General features: G+C 40.1%; 1 protein-coding gene across 1 annotated transcript in view; it reads right to left on the bottom strand.

Moving 5' to 3' along the window:
- The window catches only part of LOC111154965 (collagen alpha-4(VI) chain-like), a 106,176-nt gene that overhangs the window by 24,243 nt on the left and 63,372 nt on the right, over positions 1-18,561 (bottom strand). The window contains exons 21-30 of the mRNA XM_022514923.1: positions 17,621-17,683; positions 15,570-15,632; positions 14,426-14,488; positions 13,818-13,880; positions 11,478-11,528; positions 6,684-6,719; positions 6,516-6,578; positions 4,972-5,034; positions 3,739-3,774; positions 2,536-2,572 (exon numbers count right to left, since the gene is read on the bottom strand). Coding sequence (XP_022370631.1) covers positions 2,536-2,572; positions 3,739-3,774; positions 4,972-5,034; positions 6,516-6,578; positions 6,684-6,719; positions 11,478-11,528; positions 13,818-13,880; positions 14,426-14,488; positions 15,570-15,632; positions 17,621-17,683 — 538 coding nt within the window. The remainder of the gene's footprint in view (positions 1-2,535; positions 2,573-3,738; positions 3,775-4,971; positions 5,035-6,515; positions 6,579-6,683; positions 6,720-11,477; positions 11,529-13,817; positions 13,881-14,425; positions 14,489-15,569; positions 15,633-17,620; positions 17,684-18,561) is intronic.

Below are 18,561 nucleotides of genomic sequence, written 5' to 3'. Positions count from 1 at the left end.
TCCCTTCAATGCAGAATGAAAAAATATAAAGAGCCTGTGTCCCTGAATACTGCAGACATCCATTTCAACCCCAGACTAACCCCCTCATGGCTTTGATCTGAGAAATACCTTTGTGTCATTATTACTGAGCACTGAGGTCACACTTTACTGAACTTAAACCTGACTAATACACTGAGCTATTCTGAAACTATATATATACACACATATATACATATATATATATATCTAAAATTATATATAATATACTATATATATTATATACTATATATTATGTATAAGTGTGTTTGCTCAAATAATATATTTTTATGGAAAATATCAGAAAACAAAAAATTAAAATTATCCTTAATTCATAATATCTATGTATGTATGTATATGTTTAATTTGTTATTTTATTTTATAAAACTTGGACTTTAGTATATGTCCTATTCTGAATCTTTTTTCACTTAGTGTATGATGAACATGAATTCTTTTCGTCGATAAATTTAGAGCAGTATTGCCTAGTCCACTATAGATGTCTCATGATACTTAGATTTTTCAGTCTAAGAGTTTTTTACATTAGGTTCAACATATATGAAATATCTGAGCTTGTAGATAAAAGTGATTGAGCAGGGATGCCTGGGTGGCTCAGTCGTTGGGCTTCTGCCTTCAGCTCGGGTCATGATCCCAGGGTCCTGGGATCGAGCAGCACATCAGTCTCCCTGCTTGGTGGGAAGCGTGCTTCCCCCACTCCTCCCCCTGCTTGTGTTCCCTCTCTCACTGTCTCTTTCTCTGTCAAATAAATAAATAAAATCTTTTAAAAAATGATTGAGCGATTATATATATTTCGACATGACAGAGTTAACAAAATTAGGTCCTTGGCTTGGTATATTGTGTATATTTTTTCCCCATTTTTCTGTTCACTTTTTTTTAAAAGATTTTTTATTTATTTACTTGACAGAGATCACAAGTAGGCAGATGTCGCAGCCAGCACGACAAATCGACCAGGAACATGAGGGTAAGAGGATGGTGAAAAGAAATTAAGAAACAAAGAGATGGGGGCAGGAGGAGCACCAAGGAGGATGTCCAATAGTGCCAATTTTATTCAAGGCTGTGAGGCATTTTATAGCTAACAGAAACAATCATAAGAAAAGTGTCTATTTTTAGCTGATTAGTAAAGAGTTTGCAACAAGCACAGAAAATCCTTCAAGCTTTCCCATTATCTATTTCCTAGACATCAATAGCAGACCTTCTAGCGCCAGATGTACTGACTTCAAGGCCACTCAAGACAACATAGTTTATGTAAGCACAGCTCAGTCTTACAGTGGTGTAGTCTATAGCCCGTGCAAGGACAGCAAGGACCAGCCAAGAATTTCTGACCCCGGCCAAATCGTCTCTATCTGACTAGCGAACGTGTGGGATGTCACGTAGGCGAGCGCACAACACATAGCACAGACCCTTTCTCAGTGCTACTTGACTTAATGGACCTAAGCCTTTTGTTTGGCTCTTCAGCCTTTAAAGGAGGCACAAGTCAGGGCCTGGTTTGGTTCTCGTCTCAAGCCTTAACCATGGCCTCCCACAGGCAGAGAGAGACAGTCAGAGAGAGAGGAGGAAGCAGGCTCCCCCATGAACAGAGAGCTGGATGCGGGGCTCGATCCCAGGACCCTGGGATCATGACCTGAGCCGAAGGCAGAGGCTTTAACCCACTGAGCCTCCAAGACACCCCTTTCTGTTCACTTTTGACTTCGCAGCGGTCTTCAATATAAACGGGTTTTAACTTTTTACATGGTCAACTCTGATATTCTCCCTTTGTCGTCAAAACTATGGTATTATTTTTTGTGATTTCTAGGAAAAAGGACTCCAGAATCTCTTTCAACAGCAACTAAATGGGAATGGACAGAACATGAAGTTTAAATAAGCAGGGCTAGGCATTTGTGGAGAAAACCCAAGCACCCAAATTAAGCACTCTGCCAAACCACAATGTTCTCTCCCTATTGCTAGTGAGTGGAGAAGTGTACATATTATAGGAAGCAAATATCCAGGAATACACTGAAGACAATGAGTAAATTCCAATCTGGGGATGGGACCAAATATTAATATCTGATGATTTGTAATTCCATTGTTAAAACATAAATGCAAATAAAAAAGGACACATTTCTTATTGAAGGCTCCCTGATGATCCCTCTTGTTTACATGGATGGAATAAGAATAGCAAAGTTTTTCTTTATTTGTTTTGTGATAAGAAACACTGAGATTCAGACATGCAGGTGTGCAGTTGGCATTTCCCTTCATGAGGTGCCACATTATAGTGGAATTTCTCTTCACCATTGAGACAGCATCCCTTTCAGCCACTTCATTTCTGAGACCCCACTGGTGAAGATTACTTACCCAAAGGGAGACTGAGCCAAATACATTAATTTATAAGTCTTTCATGATAGACAATGGCTTCTCCCAACCCTCAGTCAAATCTACAGGTGATTTATGTCCCCAGTCCATGACCATGATCCAGCCCCACCTCACACCACTGGCCCCCACTTGAGCCTTTCCCAAACAACTTACGGCAGTTCTCTTGTATGACAGCAATGATTTCACAAGGCTGTTAGAAAGATGGAAAAAGAAGGAAAAGGGAAAGGTATTTAATCTGAAGCATACTCCATCTCTCTCTCATGACTTAGAAATGTCATCTGTGTATTATCAGTTTCTTTCTGAAGCTTTTTAAGCTACAATAGAAAACACAAAAATTGTTACAGCAGATAAAATGATTCAGAAGTTATATTTCTAGATATTTTAAAACATTTAAAATATATTTTATATATCATACAGTGCTCATATTACTAGACATAGATAAATAATTTTATAATTAATTATATAATTTTTATAATTTAATAATTATAATTATTTTTATATTTATATTTATAATTTTATAATTATAATTAATAAATAATTTTTTTTACTGCCTCAAAAAGCAATGGAATCAAATTTGATTTTGAGGAAGTTTCAATCTAGAAATCTTGGCCTAAAATGCAAAGAACTGTATTCAATTCCTGGATCTCTGTGTCAGCAATTCCTGGAACAATTCTTTAGGGTGAATGCCAAGACACAGACCCCTCACACCACCATTAGAATTCTGCTTCGTTCCTTTGATCTCTTCCTCTGTGTTCTGTTTATCCCTTGGCCCCTTTATTTCTTGGTTCTTACTTGCCCCCACTTCCTTCCCACCACAGTAGTATTTTTGTGCTTCGGAGATGAAAAATGATCATAACTTTTGAGATTGTTTTCAGGTGTGTCATGAAACATGAAGATGTACTCTACCATCTATAAATACTTTATAAGCAACTTCTGAACTTTACAAAAAGGCATATTGTGTGGGAGTTGTAGCCTCAAAGTCTTGCCCTTCATGTCAGCCAATAGTAGCACTCAGAAACATCCAGATTGCCTCCATGATTTAAACATTATTCTACTCTTCTCATTGATGTGATTATAACCTTTCAGAGGAAAGTCTATAAACTTAAGGTACTTAAAGAATTTATAAGAGGAGAAACAATAGAATATAGATTTCTACTGTGTGGAAGAGGAAAGCCTCGTGTGTTAAAAAGAACAAGGTTTAAATTTAAAATGTTTACCTACCATCATATCTGTAGATTATATGTAGAATATAGTGGACAATAGTAGATGATAGTAGACTATAGATTTCTACTGTGTGGAAGAGGAAAGCCTCGTGTGCTAAAAAGAACAAGGTTTAAATTTAAAATGTTTACCTACCGTCATATCTGCCAAACCTTTTGGACCCTTGATGCCCTGGGAAGAGTAGAAATGGGTTTAAAATGTAAGATTCTGAGGTCTGATAAATTATTCTCTGGAGTTAGCAAAACATTCTCAGAAAGATATCATAGTACATAGACCACCTTCTTCCCCTACAGTCTGGCCCTGGAATTCTGGCTGACCCCCTAAGGAAAAAAGTCAGAGTGGATCGGAGGTGTGCTCAGACCTCAAAGTCTAGGATATCCAGGAGCATGGTACATAAAGACTCTTAGAAGATCAGGTCATCTTGAGAGCAAGCCACACAGTTTAGGATCCAATTCAAGAAAAGGCCTGTCAAGATCTCAGGGCCATTCAGAAACAGTTCTAAAGTAGACCCCAGCCATTTCCTATCCCTCCTCCTCAGGTTACCCACCACCATCTTATCCCGGCTCTAGTGCCAAATAAGCCATCCCTGGAACCCTTCAGAACAGATAGTCCTGACTGAGATACTCTGGGAGTCTAGAGATCCTTATTTTTCTTTAGATTTTACAAGCTAGTGATTTGTAACCTCAGGCAGGTCATAATAATCTTTTCAGCCTTTGTTTTCTCGTCTGTAAAATAGGTGTGTGCATCATTCTGCTTCCAAGATTTTTGCTTCTATGACTTTGTGGCTCCTCTACAGTAAATCCTAACTGGAGTGAAACCACCAGGTTCAGACCCTGGCTCACTTACTCTACCATCTCCTGTGAAAGGACTGCCTAGCCTCATGTGACAAGGGGTAGTGCAAAATGACAAGAGCCCCAAAGTCTTTCCCTTCATACCAAATAACCTCCCAGGGAATTAAAAAAAAAAAAATTTGTGGACTTGCAACATTGTCAGTTTAGTTCAGGTTATAAAAATGTCACATTTTGTTAGGATTTCCTTCCAATGTTTACACAAATGTTTTTGCTCATCTTGTTTACATTCATAAACTCAGTCTCCACTGAATTTATGTATTATGTATTTAGACAGGTTTATAAATCTCCAGCTGCTCTAATATCTTCCCGATTTTCAAGTAAACAATATACATTGAATAAATTTACTGTGTAAGGACTTGAAGCTAATGTCCTCAAAAGCAAACTTGGCTCATTCCCTATACAGATCCTCTAGTGCCTCCCAAATGTTCATTTCTTCATTCATTCAGATGGCTCTTAGCAAATCCTTATTCACTTTTACACAAAGGTTGAAAATAAAAGAAAGTAGAATCTATGTTACCACTGGTCCTGAAGGGCCTTGGTCACCTGGAGTTCCAATAAGTCCAGGAAAGCCAGCATTACCCTAAAAATAGCCAAACCAAAGGAATAAGCTTCTCCTCTTGAATATAACTCGGTTAAAACCATCAGACCCACTTTGAGATACTAAGCTGTCATTCTAAGCTCCAATGAGTCTGCTATGGACTAGTTAAGTTTATGAACTGTATCAATGGAGTGAGATGCCAACAGTAGAAAGGGAAGTGGTCTCCTTCGGGAGCCATCTAAACGGCCCCCTACAGACCTAACCTCAGCCAACATGTGGACATACACACAGACACACACTTTCAAACCCGGCCTTAAAGGATGGCTCAATAGTCAATTTAGACTCCAAGTCATATAATTAAAAGAATATAGGAGGGTTTTGAAGGGGCAGGGGGTGGGAGATTGGGGGAACCACGTGGTGGGTATTAGAGAGGGCACAGATTGCATGGAGCACTGGGTGCGGTACAAAAACAATGAATACTGTTACGCTGAAAAGAAATAAAAAATTAAAAGGAGAAAAATCCTTAAAAAAAAAAAAGAAATACACACTGAGGACCTGACATCAAGAGAAAGGAAAATTTCTTTCACCACCTTCTGGTCTTTAGAGTCTGATAAAAGGTCTATGCTGACCATGGTTTACTGGTCATCTTATAGGTATCTGAAATGACATAGCATTATCTGCATTTAGCCGATGTTTTGTCCTTTTTTATTTGAAACCAGAGACATCGGTTATTTGAAATCAGAGAAATCAGTTATTTGAAATCAGAGACATCATAGAGCAGGGCAATATTAGCCAGCAGCAAACCACTTTAAGAATAGATTAGTTTTTTCCTTTATGCCCTTGCCAGTGTATGAAAATACCAATTATTGAGTGCCTAGATAATAAATATTCTCTTTCCTCTTTTCTGCACCGAATACTAGTCCATGTCTTTTCCAGAAGGCCTTGTTCTCTAATGTCTATCAGCTAAAAACTGTCAAGGTTTTAGATATCCACAGGCTCTTTCCAAAAAGAGCTGCCAGTGATTGTAGCTTTTCGAGACTGAATCTTTGGAACCCGAGGGAATGGATTTTTAATGGTGGACTCCACAAAGCACAGTGAAGACATGGCTCAAGTCCACCAGGATGGCAGCCACGTTCCTGAGAGTCTAGTCCTAAATTAGCTAAGACAAAGTTAAGGCTTGAAGGAATCTGACAGAAATAGCGATGTTTGCTCTGCAGCTAAAACAATACCCTCCCAAGTGATATCCAGACTTACCATAGATATTGATATTGTGTAACTGAAACTCCAACTTGGATTTTCTTTTATTACACTTTGATGAGCCGCATTTGCATTCACAAGATCAATGAGAGTGGTATTAAGTGGGGGGCAGGGGGAGTGGGGTGGCCAGAGAAAGGTATGGAATGGTTTACTGAGAAGGACAAGAGCTTCCTGCTGAGAAGTCCATTAACCCAATAGAAATTCTCCTGTGAGTAGTGTCATGATATGTGCAGTTATAGATCTTGGGAAATTCCTTTGATTCTTACCCTCCGCCCTCTGATTCCCTTTGCTCCCTTCTCTCCTCGGTGGCCTGGGTCACCATCTTCCCCCTTCACAGAATCAAAAGCAAAACCTTGAGTTTGAAAAAAAAATAGCTCCAAACAAATGACACATGCTGCATACCAGTTGCCAGACCCAGAAAGATATCTTCTTACTTGTGCACCAGGAGAGCCAGGAAATCCAGGTTCACCCTAGTGTCAGAAATGAGATAAGGTTTTGTTTAATGTCATATGATTAAGTCTTTCTTTGACATTCCTCAGGGAATAAGAAGAAACTATAATTTTGAGAAAACAGACTCAAAACAGGTGCCAGGAAAAACAACTATAGTAGCAATTGTTATCTTGAGCTACTCCCAAGTGACCATATTTTATTTCTATAATTCGATGTGAAATAACCGGCAAATGATCTTTACCAATCTTCCCCTTCCTTCTTTGCCAGACAGAAAGGGAACTATGGGACTATGTGTTACATATTGCATAATGGAATTTCCTTCTTAAGCATTTTTATCCAGTGGTCTAAATAACCAGAGGTCTGATCCAACGTAAACCAAAGGGAAGGGTACCAAACTGGCTGCCAGAAAGCAGGTGGTCATTGTCAGATCAAAGGCACACTACAAAGCAACTGTTCATTCAACAAGTATTTAGTTAGCACCTGCTACATGCCAGGCACCTTTCTAGCCACTGGGAATTCAGCAGTGAACAGAACAAAGACCCTGCTATCATGGAACTTACCTGCTAGTGAGGAAGAAATGTATGTCAGGGAGAGATGAATGCTATTCTAGAAAGAGGATTAAGGGATAAAGAATGACATGGATAGGTTTGGGCAGGGGTAACTATTTTATACAAGGTGGTCAGACAAAGCCTTTTGGTAAGGCTTTTGGGCAAAGAACAGCATAACTTGAGGAAGCCAGCCAAACAGGTATCTGGGAGACAGCGTGTATGTGTGTGAAGGATGAGTGTGTGAAGAACCCTGAGGCAAGAATATGAATGTGTGCTGTGTTTGAGGAACCCTGGAGCAGAATGGCAGGAGGGGAGCAGGAGGAGAGGATGTCAGGGAGTTCACAGAAGGACCAGATTGTATAGAGTCTTGTAGGCCATGTTAACAGTGGGGCTAATTCTGAATGACACCAGGAGATGAAGCTGGGCTTTGAATAAAGGAATGACATGGTCTGATTATCCATTTAAAAGATGAGTCTGGGGGTGCCTGACTGGCTCAATTAGTAGAGCACGTGACTCTTGTTATCAAGGTTGCAAGTTTGAGCCCCATGTTCGGTGTAGAGTTTACTTGAAAATAAAATCTTTAAAAAAATAAATATAAAATAAAATAAAATAGGGCTCTGGCTGCTGCTCAGAGGACTAAATAGATGAGGCAAGAGTGCAAACAAGAATGCCAGTCAGGTGGCGTGGTCTAGAGGGTGGCAGTGGCAGGGGTGAGAACTGATGAAATGCTAGATGTATCTGGAAGGTACACTCACAGTATTTGATGATGAGGTAAATACAGTAGTTGAGAGACAGACATTTATTAAAGATGGAGCAAGTATCTTCCTTGCACAACTGGCAGATGGGAGGCTGCACTCCCTGAGACAGGGAAGGCTAGAGGAGGGGCAGGTTGTCAGGGGAATCAGTTTTGACTGACCAGATATTTGATGATATTAAAAGATTATTGTTAATTCTTAGGTTGATCATGGTACTGTGGTTATATTTATAAAGAATCTTTTAGAGATGCAACTTGAAATATCTACTCATGGAATATATGATATCTGGGATTGTTTCAAAATAATTGGGGGAAGGATACAGGTGTGGTGGGGTACATATAAAACAAAATAAAACTGGCCAAGGGTTTTTCATTGCTTGAGTTAGGTGATGGGTACCTGGGGAGAGGTGTCATTGTATTAGTTTTGCCACCTGTATCTATGTTTGAATTTTTCCATAATCAAAGGTTAACAAACAAAAGAAGAAGAAAAAGGAAGGAAGAGGGGGATGGAAGAGGAGGAGAAGGAGGAGAAAGAGGAGGAGGTCGTGGAGGAGAAGAAGGAGGGAAAGGAGGAGGAGGAGGAGGAGGAGGAGAAGGTTGTTTTGTTACATGCCAGTTTTAAGGTGGAAACATGTTTAGAGTTTAAGACACCGGTCCAAGCTGGAGAAGTGCACTGGAGGTAACAGGATAGATTAAGGATACTTGATGCCATGGAACTGGATAAGGTCACCTGAGAAGAAAGTAAAGAGGAGAACAACAGAAGTATAAGGAACAAAAAGAGCAAAGGAAAAAAGAGACAGACAGACAGAGAGAAACCAAGAAACAGACTCTTAACTATAGAGAAAAAAACTGATGGTTACCAGAGGAGAGGTGGGGAAAGGGATGGGGGAAATAGGTGATGGCGATTAAGGAGGGCACTTGTGATGAGCACTGGGTGTTATATGGAAGTGTTGATCACTATACCGTACACCTGAAACTAATACTACACTCTATGTTAACTATATTGGAGTTAAAATGAAAAACTTAATAAAAATTTTTAAAAATTAAAATTAAAGAAAAGAAAAGGGTAAGGATAGAGTCCTGAGTCTTCTAATATTTAGAGGTCAAGAATATTCAAAAGAAACTAAAAACAAGAAGCCAGCAAAAACCAGGGAAATGGTATATTCTGGGAGATGAGAGAGGAAAGGTTTTAAGAAGAAGGCCATGATCACCTTTGTCAAATGCTGCTGAGACTTGGAGTATGATGCGGACGAAGAACTGACCACTGGATTTAGCACCATGGGTTTTACCTTGACTAAAGCAGATGTCATTGAGTGGGCAGGGGCCAGGGGTAAAGGTTCAACTGTCATCAGCTCGAAAGAACCAGAGGACAGAAAGTGGAGTTTCTCAACCATAGCACTACTAATATTTTGGACCTGATGATTCTTCTTTGTTGTGAGGGGCTGTCCTGTGTATTACAGGATGAAAAGTAGTACCTCTGGTCTCCATCCACTAGGTGCCCTCTGCATGCCCTCCCCCAGTTGTGACAACCCAAACATCTCCAGACATTACCAATTATGCCTGGAGGGTAAAATCACCATTGGGTAAAAACCACAGATATAGACCTAATCTGTCAAAGAATTTTGCCAGAGAGAAAGGGCACAATGGGACTATGTAGTTAAGTGAGGGGTTTTTGTGTTTATTTTTTTAGATGGGCTATATTCACACTTCTTTGTATATTGACAGGAATGATCTATGGAGAGGGAAGAAAATTTGATGATGAAGAAGAGAAAAGACCCAGGACCTTAACGAAGCAAAAAGGGAATGGAATCCACTCCATGAGAGATGCAATCAGTCTTAGATGAGGGCATGGACTCTTATCTATAGCAGTAGGAGGGAAGACAGGGTACAGAGGCAAGTCAGTTGGCCTATGTCATGGCGGATGTATGTAGATGTTCTCTGTTCATTTCTCCTATTTATTTCATGAAACAAGAAGCACAACTGTCTGCTGAAATTTGGAAGGGAAAGCAGGCCTTGGAATTCTGAGGGAAGGGGAGAAGGTATGAAACAGTCAATTCAGAGAGGAGAGTGAATAGACAAAGGGAAGGTAGCCAGCCAGCCAAGCAGCAATGAGGACTGTTTAAAACAAAGCCATTAAGTCTTGCCAGGAAAAACCCATGAAATGTGGACTGAATCCCTGTGTTCCACAGTGTTAACCACACCACAACAAGGAGAGGCTGCCCTTGGATTTAGTGCAGAGCTGGTATGTGGCTTAAAATATGGGCATTTGAATTCTACCTAGAATTCCCCAGCTATGCAAAGTCCCCACTAGAGAAGAAAGACAGAATGTGCCAGGATGGGGCTCCAATGGCATAGCTTCTACACGCAGATCTGTCTCTAATCATGTGTGACTGTGATGTGTGACCAGCTGTGTGACCATCGGCACATTACATCACTTCTTTGAATCTCAATTTTCTTATCTGTGAATCAAAAGGGCCAAACTAGATGATCACCGAGGTCCCCATTTTTCATCATTGCACAGATATTTACTAAAAGTTTACTATGTTTTGGGAATTTATGCCTATTAATTATACTCAGGGCATTTTTCTGGTCAATAAAATAGCAGCAGTGCCATCAAGAGAAATAAGAGAATTGCAGAGAAACCAGCCCAGGGTTAAGTAGCTGGGCACCACTAAACATCCCAGTGATTTCTTATGTTGTGAAGCAATAAATGGTAACTCACAGACCAAAGCACCAGAATAACTGTAACTATTGACATTTGATGAGTTGAAAGCTTCATGTGAGTTCCATTCTTCAAAACCTCTGTCAGCAACCCTTCAACTACAACATGCTAAAATACCATCTTCTTTGGGAGTAGAAATATTCAAACATATTTACTGAGTACCTACTCTGTGCCAGGCTCATTCCAGCAATACAAAACTGAATAAGATGCAGTCTACTGTCAAATTCACAAACTTGACAAATACGTAGGGATAAATTATAATACAACCTCAATGGAAAGGGACTACTGTAGAAATATGACTAACACACCTTAGGAACACAGAGTATAGGACAACCAAATCTGTCCATGGAAGTCCAAGAAGGCTTCCACAAAGAGAAGTTGATATTTGAGTTGGTCTAAGAAAATGAGGAAAAACTGTCAAAAGGAGGGAGATGGGTAGGGACATCCCAAATAAAGGCAAGAGTGTTTGCTGAGGCGAGGAGTTGGGGAGGTTCCTGGCTCAGGTGGGACCGTGTGGCACAGGTGGAAGATGAGAAAAGGAGTTTGATTTTTAAAAAAGGCAGTGACAAAAAAAATCAGCCTTTTTTTTTTTTTTTTTTTTTTAAGGAGGGAACTCTGGCAGCTACAACATTCAGAAACAGCATTCAGAAACCATGTCTGGCACACCACTTGGATAGTAAGTCTTATTCTATCTAGTAAAATAAAATAAAAACTATAGTCCCTCATTCAGAATACTTCATAACTTAAGCCTCACCTTTTTTCCTTTTCTTCCTGGATGTCCGTATCCATCTGGACCTAAAAGACCCTAAGAAAATGACACAAGATGAATGGTAGAGTTATCCATATCAGTGCTTGGTTAATTATGTTATCTGAACCCTTGGATTAATCAGCAGTGGAAGGAAGTGGTCAAAGCAGATGGACCGGCTGGTAGAGGCTTATCTTATCTTATAGGATAAACTCTAAGCTACCTTTACAGGATAAGGAGAGAATAAGGGCTTAAAATTTTTAAAGAGCAAGGTATAAGCAGTTTGAGGGGTTTTTTGTTCTGTTTTGTTTTGTTTTCAGTTTTTAACTCCTTCAGCAAGATTCTAGACCTCACCAAGATGATACCATAGTTGCAAGGACCCATATCACCATTTAAAAACCCCCTTGGGCTTTTCTTGCAGGGTAGAGTAACAATGGCAGAAACTCTAGAACTTGGTAAATCTCTAGAGATAAAGACAGACCTTAGGAAAAAAGATTGGGATAGAGGAAATGAAGTTGAGTGAATCAGTGCATAGAACATAAACCAAGACAGACCTGAATTTTCATTCCATTTCCCAACTGGTTGTATGAGGGGCATTAGGCAAGTTATTCAACCTAAATTTCAGCTTCCTCACCCATAAGATGGGGTAAAACACCATGTACACAGCATGGTTGCTGTGAAGATTGAGTGAGCTTATGCACGGAAAGCACTTTGCACGATGCCAGCTCAGAGAAAGCAGTCGTTATTCTGCTGCTGATGGTGCAGCAGTGATGATGCTTGCAGAGGAGCAATAATGATGGTGGAGGTAGAGGCAATGGTGGTGGTGGTGGAGGTGATGGTGGAGGCAGTGGTGGCAGAGGTGGTGGTAGTAGTGGTGGTGATGGTGATTTTGGTTACAGTGATGGTGTTGGTGGAGACAGTGACAGTCAAGGTGGAGGTGATGGTGAGGCTAGCAATTATGGCTATGTTGATGATGCTACTGGGATCTTACCATCTGTACACGGTGTGCTTCCTATATTAAGGAGTGAATTCAGAACCTTTAGGTGTTTTTTTGCTCAAGGGACAAGAACTGCACCTAAACCAAGTAGTCAACTGCAAAGGACAATTTTAAATTTTAAGCCACAGAGATCATTCTTATGGCCTAAGGAGGAAAGTTTGAAATGTTAGAAAATGAAAAAGAGTAAGAAAAAGAAGATTGCCAAAGATGAATTATTGGGAGCCCAAAAGAATGCAAATGAGGTTCATTTGCGGTTTTCCCATCTTCTTTCCATTGAAGGACACACAGAGCTTCAGGCATTTATAACCCCAGAGACCCAAACTGTCTATTTTGGAGATATCTGCCTCTGACTTTCCTAAAATGACACCTTCCAGAAAGGCACTGCTCCCCAGCTTTGTCTGTCCCAGGGAGAGATCAGTAGGAACAAACTTTGCATTATTTTAAATCAGGATATTTTCACAAAGTTAAACAGTGTCAACTTCATCATCCGGATTGAGTGTAGATGCAGAACACTACTTGTCTCAGATTCCGGTCGACAGTATCCCTGTTTGTTCTTTCCCTTTCCACGTTTAAATTTCTCAGCCTGCTTTTTTTCTCCACCTCTGCCTAACCAATGCAATTTCAGTACTGAGTGCGAAACAACAGCAGGTTTTGCCCATTGTTCATAAAAGGAATTTCAGAAACAAATCGAAGCTGCAGGGAAGACAATATTTTTCCATATCATAAAGCTCTTTCCCATAAAATGGTGACTTGAAAATAGCCATAAAATAATTAACTTGTTCTCATGTTTAGAAGGATGACTAAGGAAGGTCTAAATGCATAGCCCTATCTCTGGTAGTTTTACCTATTGAAGTAAATCTCTAACGATCCTTGGTCTCCAAGGGTTATTTCTGTGCTCTGGGCAGTTGAGCCCATGCACTTAAAGGTTTGCATTCTGATTGCCTGTCTTAGTTGTTTCCCTGGAAAAAAGGTTTCGTAAAACATGTCTGTATTCCAAAAAGTCTCACGTGCTTGTAAAACAGCTTTGTCAAACAGAAGACACTCACTGGCACGTCCCTCTTCAACAGCATGGGAGAAGGCAAAATAAATCCTGAGATGACTGTAGGTTCTTTATTTGTAGGAAGAGTTTGAGAATCTTTGACTCTCAAAGAGTCAAAGTCAACTGTTGTGACTAGAGAATCTTTGCCTCTGAGTCTAGTCAACTGTTGTGACTAGATTCACAACAGTTCTGGGGATCAGATCATATTTGTGTCCCAAATATTCATCAAGAATATGAGAATTTGGTGGGAAACAAGAACAAATAAGAAACAAGAAAGTGAATCAAGAGTCCAAAACAAAGAAAGCAGACTTACAGGTTGTCCTCTTAGTCCTTGTGGACCCTGCGGGCCTGTGGCTCCTGCATCACCAACTTCCCCCTTTTGCAATAAAAAGTAAACATGAAGTTAATTTTCTCCTGTGAGTTCATGCAATCTTATGTCACTATGAGATTCTACAGTCACACTTTTCAAGTCCTATTGGCATCACCATTTGGTCCAAGGTAAGTCTCTTCCTCTAGACTTTGTTACATACAGATAATAACAAATAGAGTAGAGATTTTGGCACTGAAAATTAGCAAAACCAGGTATGAAGCACCAGGAACAGAATTTTGTATTATTCTGATTTTTCGAGGTGTAAATGTGAGAATCTGTATTTGTACTGAATCCATATATGTATCTTTTTATTGATATGTCTTTGCCTACTGATATAGGTGGCCAACTATCCATCCATCTTTCTATATGTCGGTCTATATGTCTTTCCTTCCCTGTAACCCTCTTTCTATCTATAAGGTAATGGCCAGTCAATACCACCACCAACCATATCAGAAACTCCTGCTGGAAACGATCATGTAAGGAGAGATTTGCATAAGGAAACCCAAGTTGCAATTAAAAAAAAAAAAAAAAGATGTGTTTTTGACATTTACCTTCATTCCTCTTGGTCCAGCTTTTCCTTTGGAACCAGTTGGCCCGGGAGGCCCAGGAATCCCCTGCAATAAGATCAGGACTAAAATCACCTCAAGGGGCACAGTGTTAACTGTCTGACTCTCTTGCTATTATTGAAATAGTCTGGAACTGGTCCTATACTCACAAATCACCTTTAATGTTTTATACAATTAATTGTATCCTTCAACAGACAAAATGCTTCCTATGCACATTTGATCTCTGGGCGGCAGGGTGGGGTGGGGGAGGAGGAGGGAGGCATTCTGGGCATTCTGGGCAAGGCATTCACATCTCCCAAGTACTGAGCACTGAAGCAATGATCTGGCTGCTAGAGGGAAAAACACCATTTGATTAGGAGATCCAGAAGACAAACACCTGGACTTTCACCCAATCCAAACCAAAAATATTATCAAATGAAAATGAAAACAATACAATGGGTTTACAGGACTAGACATGTCCTGCTCGAGAAAGAGTCAGAACAGACCTAGAACATAGGCCATCCTGGAGATGTGAGTTTGAAATCTCCAGATCAAGATGCTTCTGCCTAACTTAGATCACGCTGCTCAGTGTTGAAGCCCAGATGCTCCTGTCATTAGAAGCCACTCCTCATCACCTGCCTCAATGAGGTCCGACCCTTCTATGAACCGCTGGGATCCTGGGTTAGGAGTAGAAGGGACACCAGAGGGAACCAAGCTGGGAGACACTTCAGCCACTTCCTATCCAGATGACAAATCATTCTCAATCCCTTTGAGCCTCAGTCACCTCATCTATAAGACTGGGATGGCAATGCTTCCTTTTATGTTTATAAGCAGTAAATTAGTCTTTGATGCCCCTTTTACGGTTCTATTTTTTGTCACACTATAAGTAAGGCACTATGAGCTTGGGTTAAACACCCTTGGGGCTCCGACCCAATCTCGTTGATCACTATATTCCCACAATACCTAGAGAAGGGGGTACACCCAGTGATCAAGTTAGCTATTTCTAGAAACCCCTGATATCCACAAATCCCAGGGCAAAGAGCGTAGCTTTACGTTATTCGTCGGGAACACTCAGGTATCTGAATGCCGTGGCCACTGTTAACATTGTTAATGAGCAGCTCTGCTGTACCTTTTAGTACTTCCAACTTACCTCAGCACCCGGTAAGCCTCTTTGTCCAAAATTTCCTGGTATTCCTTGTCTTCCTCTCAGTCCCTAGTCCCAAGATGAAATTAAAGTTCAACCAATGTTTATGGAGCTATTTATTTCCCATGTAACCCCAAAGTCACCTTAGTCAACAATGAGAGCACAAATCAGGGTGCCCTGACCCATCGCTAGTGTGTTTATCACACTCCATTCAGCAGCATCTGCAAGGGAGCCCCCCAGGCTCTTTCTACCAGAAACACTGAATGTGAGCTTTTTCCATCTGTACCTACAACCACGTCCGCAGCTCAGTCCAATGAGCCCTAAAATTTCAGAACACTGCTTTTATATTTTAATATGCCCAACTAATTTTAAATCCTAAATCCTAAATCCCCTTTAAATCCTAAAGGGGAAAGAGAGGGGCTGCTAAGATACTGATCTCCTTTGAAAAGTCAACCTTTGCTTTATATATCCAAGGGCTGAGGACAGGAGAACGTATTTTGATTTTATCAAGAACCAATAGTACAGTTGCTTGTTCACAATAGTACAATAGCCTGATCTCACTGGGCACATTGCTGGGGAGGTACTCATTTTCTCCCTGACCTATTTAACTTTACTGATTTCAACACTCATTTTTCTCCAGCTTTTCTGAGAAATGCTTTCCTGTTAGAAGCATGGATCGTGTCTTCTATACCTTCTATACTCCTGCGTGAGACATTGTAATCACCCATTTAAATAGAGCATCATACATCCCAGTGGGTGGTGAAATTAAGGAGAGGTTTTTATTGATTATCTTGCTCATGGTTCATAACACAGCTTGCTCCCCTTGCACTCAGCGGTATGATAAAGTGAATATAAAAGAGAAAACCACGACACCACAGTGGCAGGGGGTCCAAATTTGAATTAAGCCAGCGATCAAAAGAAAGGCAAAAATCCATCTCTCGGTTGTTTCTCCCTATGTTCAGACACTATTTTTTTTTAAGATTTTATTTATTTATTTGACAGAGAGAGATCACAAGTAGACGGAGAGGCAGGCAGAGAGAGAGAGAGGGAAGCAGGCACCCTGCTGAGCAGAGAGCCCGATGAGGGACTCGATCCCAGGACCCTGAGATCATGACCTGAGCCGAAGACAGCGGCTTAATCCACTGAGCCACCCAGGTGCCCCCAGACACTATTTTCTATCATAAAATAAATACAATCTCTAATTACACTTCGATCACCCTTTTCATTCTTTCATACTTTTGTCAAGTCGACAAACAACAGAAACCTTTCAAAATTATCGCGTGATGCTCAGAGACTTTTTAAAGTTATGGAGAATGATTTAATGTGTTAGTAAGAATTGTTGTTTTAAAGTTCTTCCATTTAATACTTGGAAACAATTTGGCCTTTAAAAAAAAGAGATAGGACATGTCCCAGAAGGATTTACAGAATGACAGATTTGGGTTATACTTAGAAGATTCCAAAAGAACTGGTTGGAAGTTCAAATTTCCGGTTATCACTGAATAGTTACAACACCCCACTTGAGGACAAGTCCCTTCCTTGCCTTAATATTCTGAACCCCACGCCTATTAGCAAATTGCCATATGTATAACAGATACTCAATAAACGCTTTACTGATTTTTCATGCCAAATTTGAATACTTTGAAGACACAGTTTCAGAGGCAGTAATTAAGAGCATAGATTTTATAACAAGCCTGCCTGAGTTTGAATCCCATCTTTATCATTCAGTAGTTGTGTGAGCTTGGCCAATTTACCTAACTTCTCCATCCCCCCCTCCATTTCTCTCTGTAAAATAAGGATAATAACCTTCCGTTAAAGGTTAAATGTGTTAATACAAGTGCTTAGGGCCATATTTAAGACATAATAAGAACTTAGTAAATATTAGTTATTGGAGTTTAACTTGCCCAGGAGAGAGACTATACAATTTGCTTTGGAAGGCCCTGGAAAAGAGATATCCAAGGCCATTCTGATATATGTTAAGTCCCTATCCAAGAATCTGTTTTGTTTGATAATTTCAAACAAATATCCTTTAGCACTAAAAACAAGTTCACTGATACAACCTGTGAGCCTGCGTATCCAAGCTCTCCTTGGTAACCCCGTTCACCGGGTTCTCCGTGCATACCCTGTCAAAATAAGCAAAACTTAGTGAGTTCACCAGGCACTAATAATGTTTCTATTGAAGGCAGCCTTTCCTGCAAGATGTCACTTGAAAGCCACAAGGAGAAAGAAAGAAAGAAAGAAAGAAAGAAAGAAAGAAAGAAAGAAAGAAAGAAAAGGTTTTGATTGTCTGTGCTCCATTCTCTTGGAATTAGAGAGGATATGGGAAGAAGGGCCTCCACTTATGTTGGAAAACCAGATTCTTACTGTCTTTCCCAGTCTTTGCATATCTCCTTCCAATATCTTGGCTGGTGATAAAAGCAAAAATATTTTGTTTAAATAACCCAAGCTCCCACTTAACAACAGGTTCGTAAAAAGCCCATTCATTCCTTTTTTTTAAATCATTTTTTTAATTTATTTTCAGCATAACAGTATTCATTGTTTTTGTACCACACCCAGTGCTCCATGAAATCCGTGCCCTCTCTAATACCCACCACCTGGTTCCCCCAATCTCCCACCCCCCCACCTCTTCAAACCCTTTAGATTGTTTTTCAGAGTCCATAGTCTCTCATTGTTCACCTCCCCGTCCAATTTCCCTCAACTCCCTTCTCCTAACTCCCCATGTCCTCCATGCTATTTGTTAATGCTCCACAAATAAGTGAAACCATATGATAATTGACTTTCTCTGCTTGACTTATTTCACTCAGCATAATCTCTTCCATTCATTCCTTTTAAGTGATATGGGCTAAATGCTTGCTGGTGTTAAGGACTCTTAGTCCTTGTGAAGAAACTCAGAAGGTTGAACACAGCAACAGGCGTGACATTCTGGGGCAAGGCACATAAAACACATAGAGAAATGGCAGAAAACTGGCTTTTTTTTTTTAAGATTTTATTTAATTTGAGA

Source organism: Enhydra lutris, unplaced genomic scaffold (assembly GCF_002288905.1).
Source record: "Enhydra lutris kenyoni isolate GAN:26980312 unplaced genomic scaffold, ASM228890v2 scaffoldscaffold39, whole genome shotgun sequence".
Lineage (NCBI taxonomy): Eukaryota > Metazoa > Chordata > Mammalia > Carnivora > Mustelidae > Enhydra > Enhydra lutris.
The sequence above is the reverse complement of the archived record's forward strand: the minus strand, read 5'-3'. Positions and strand labels throughout refer to the sequence as shown.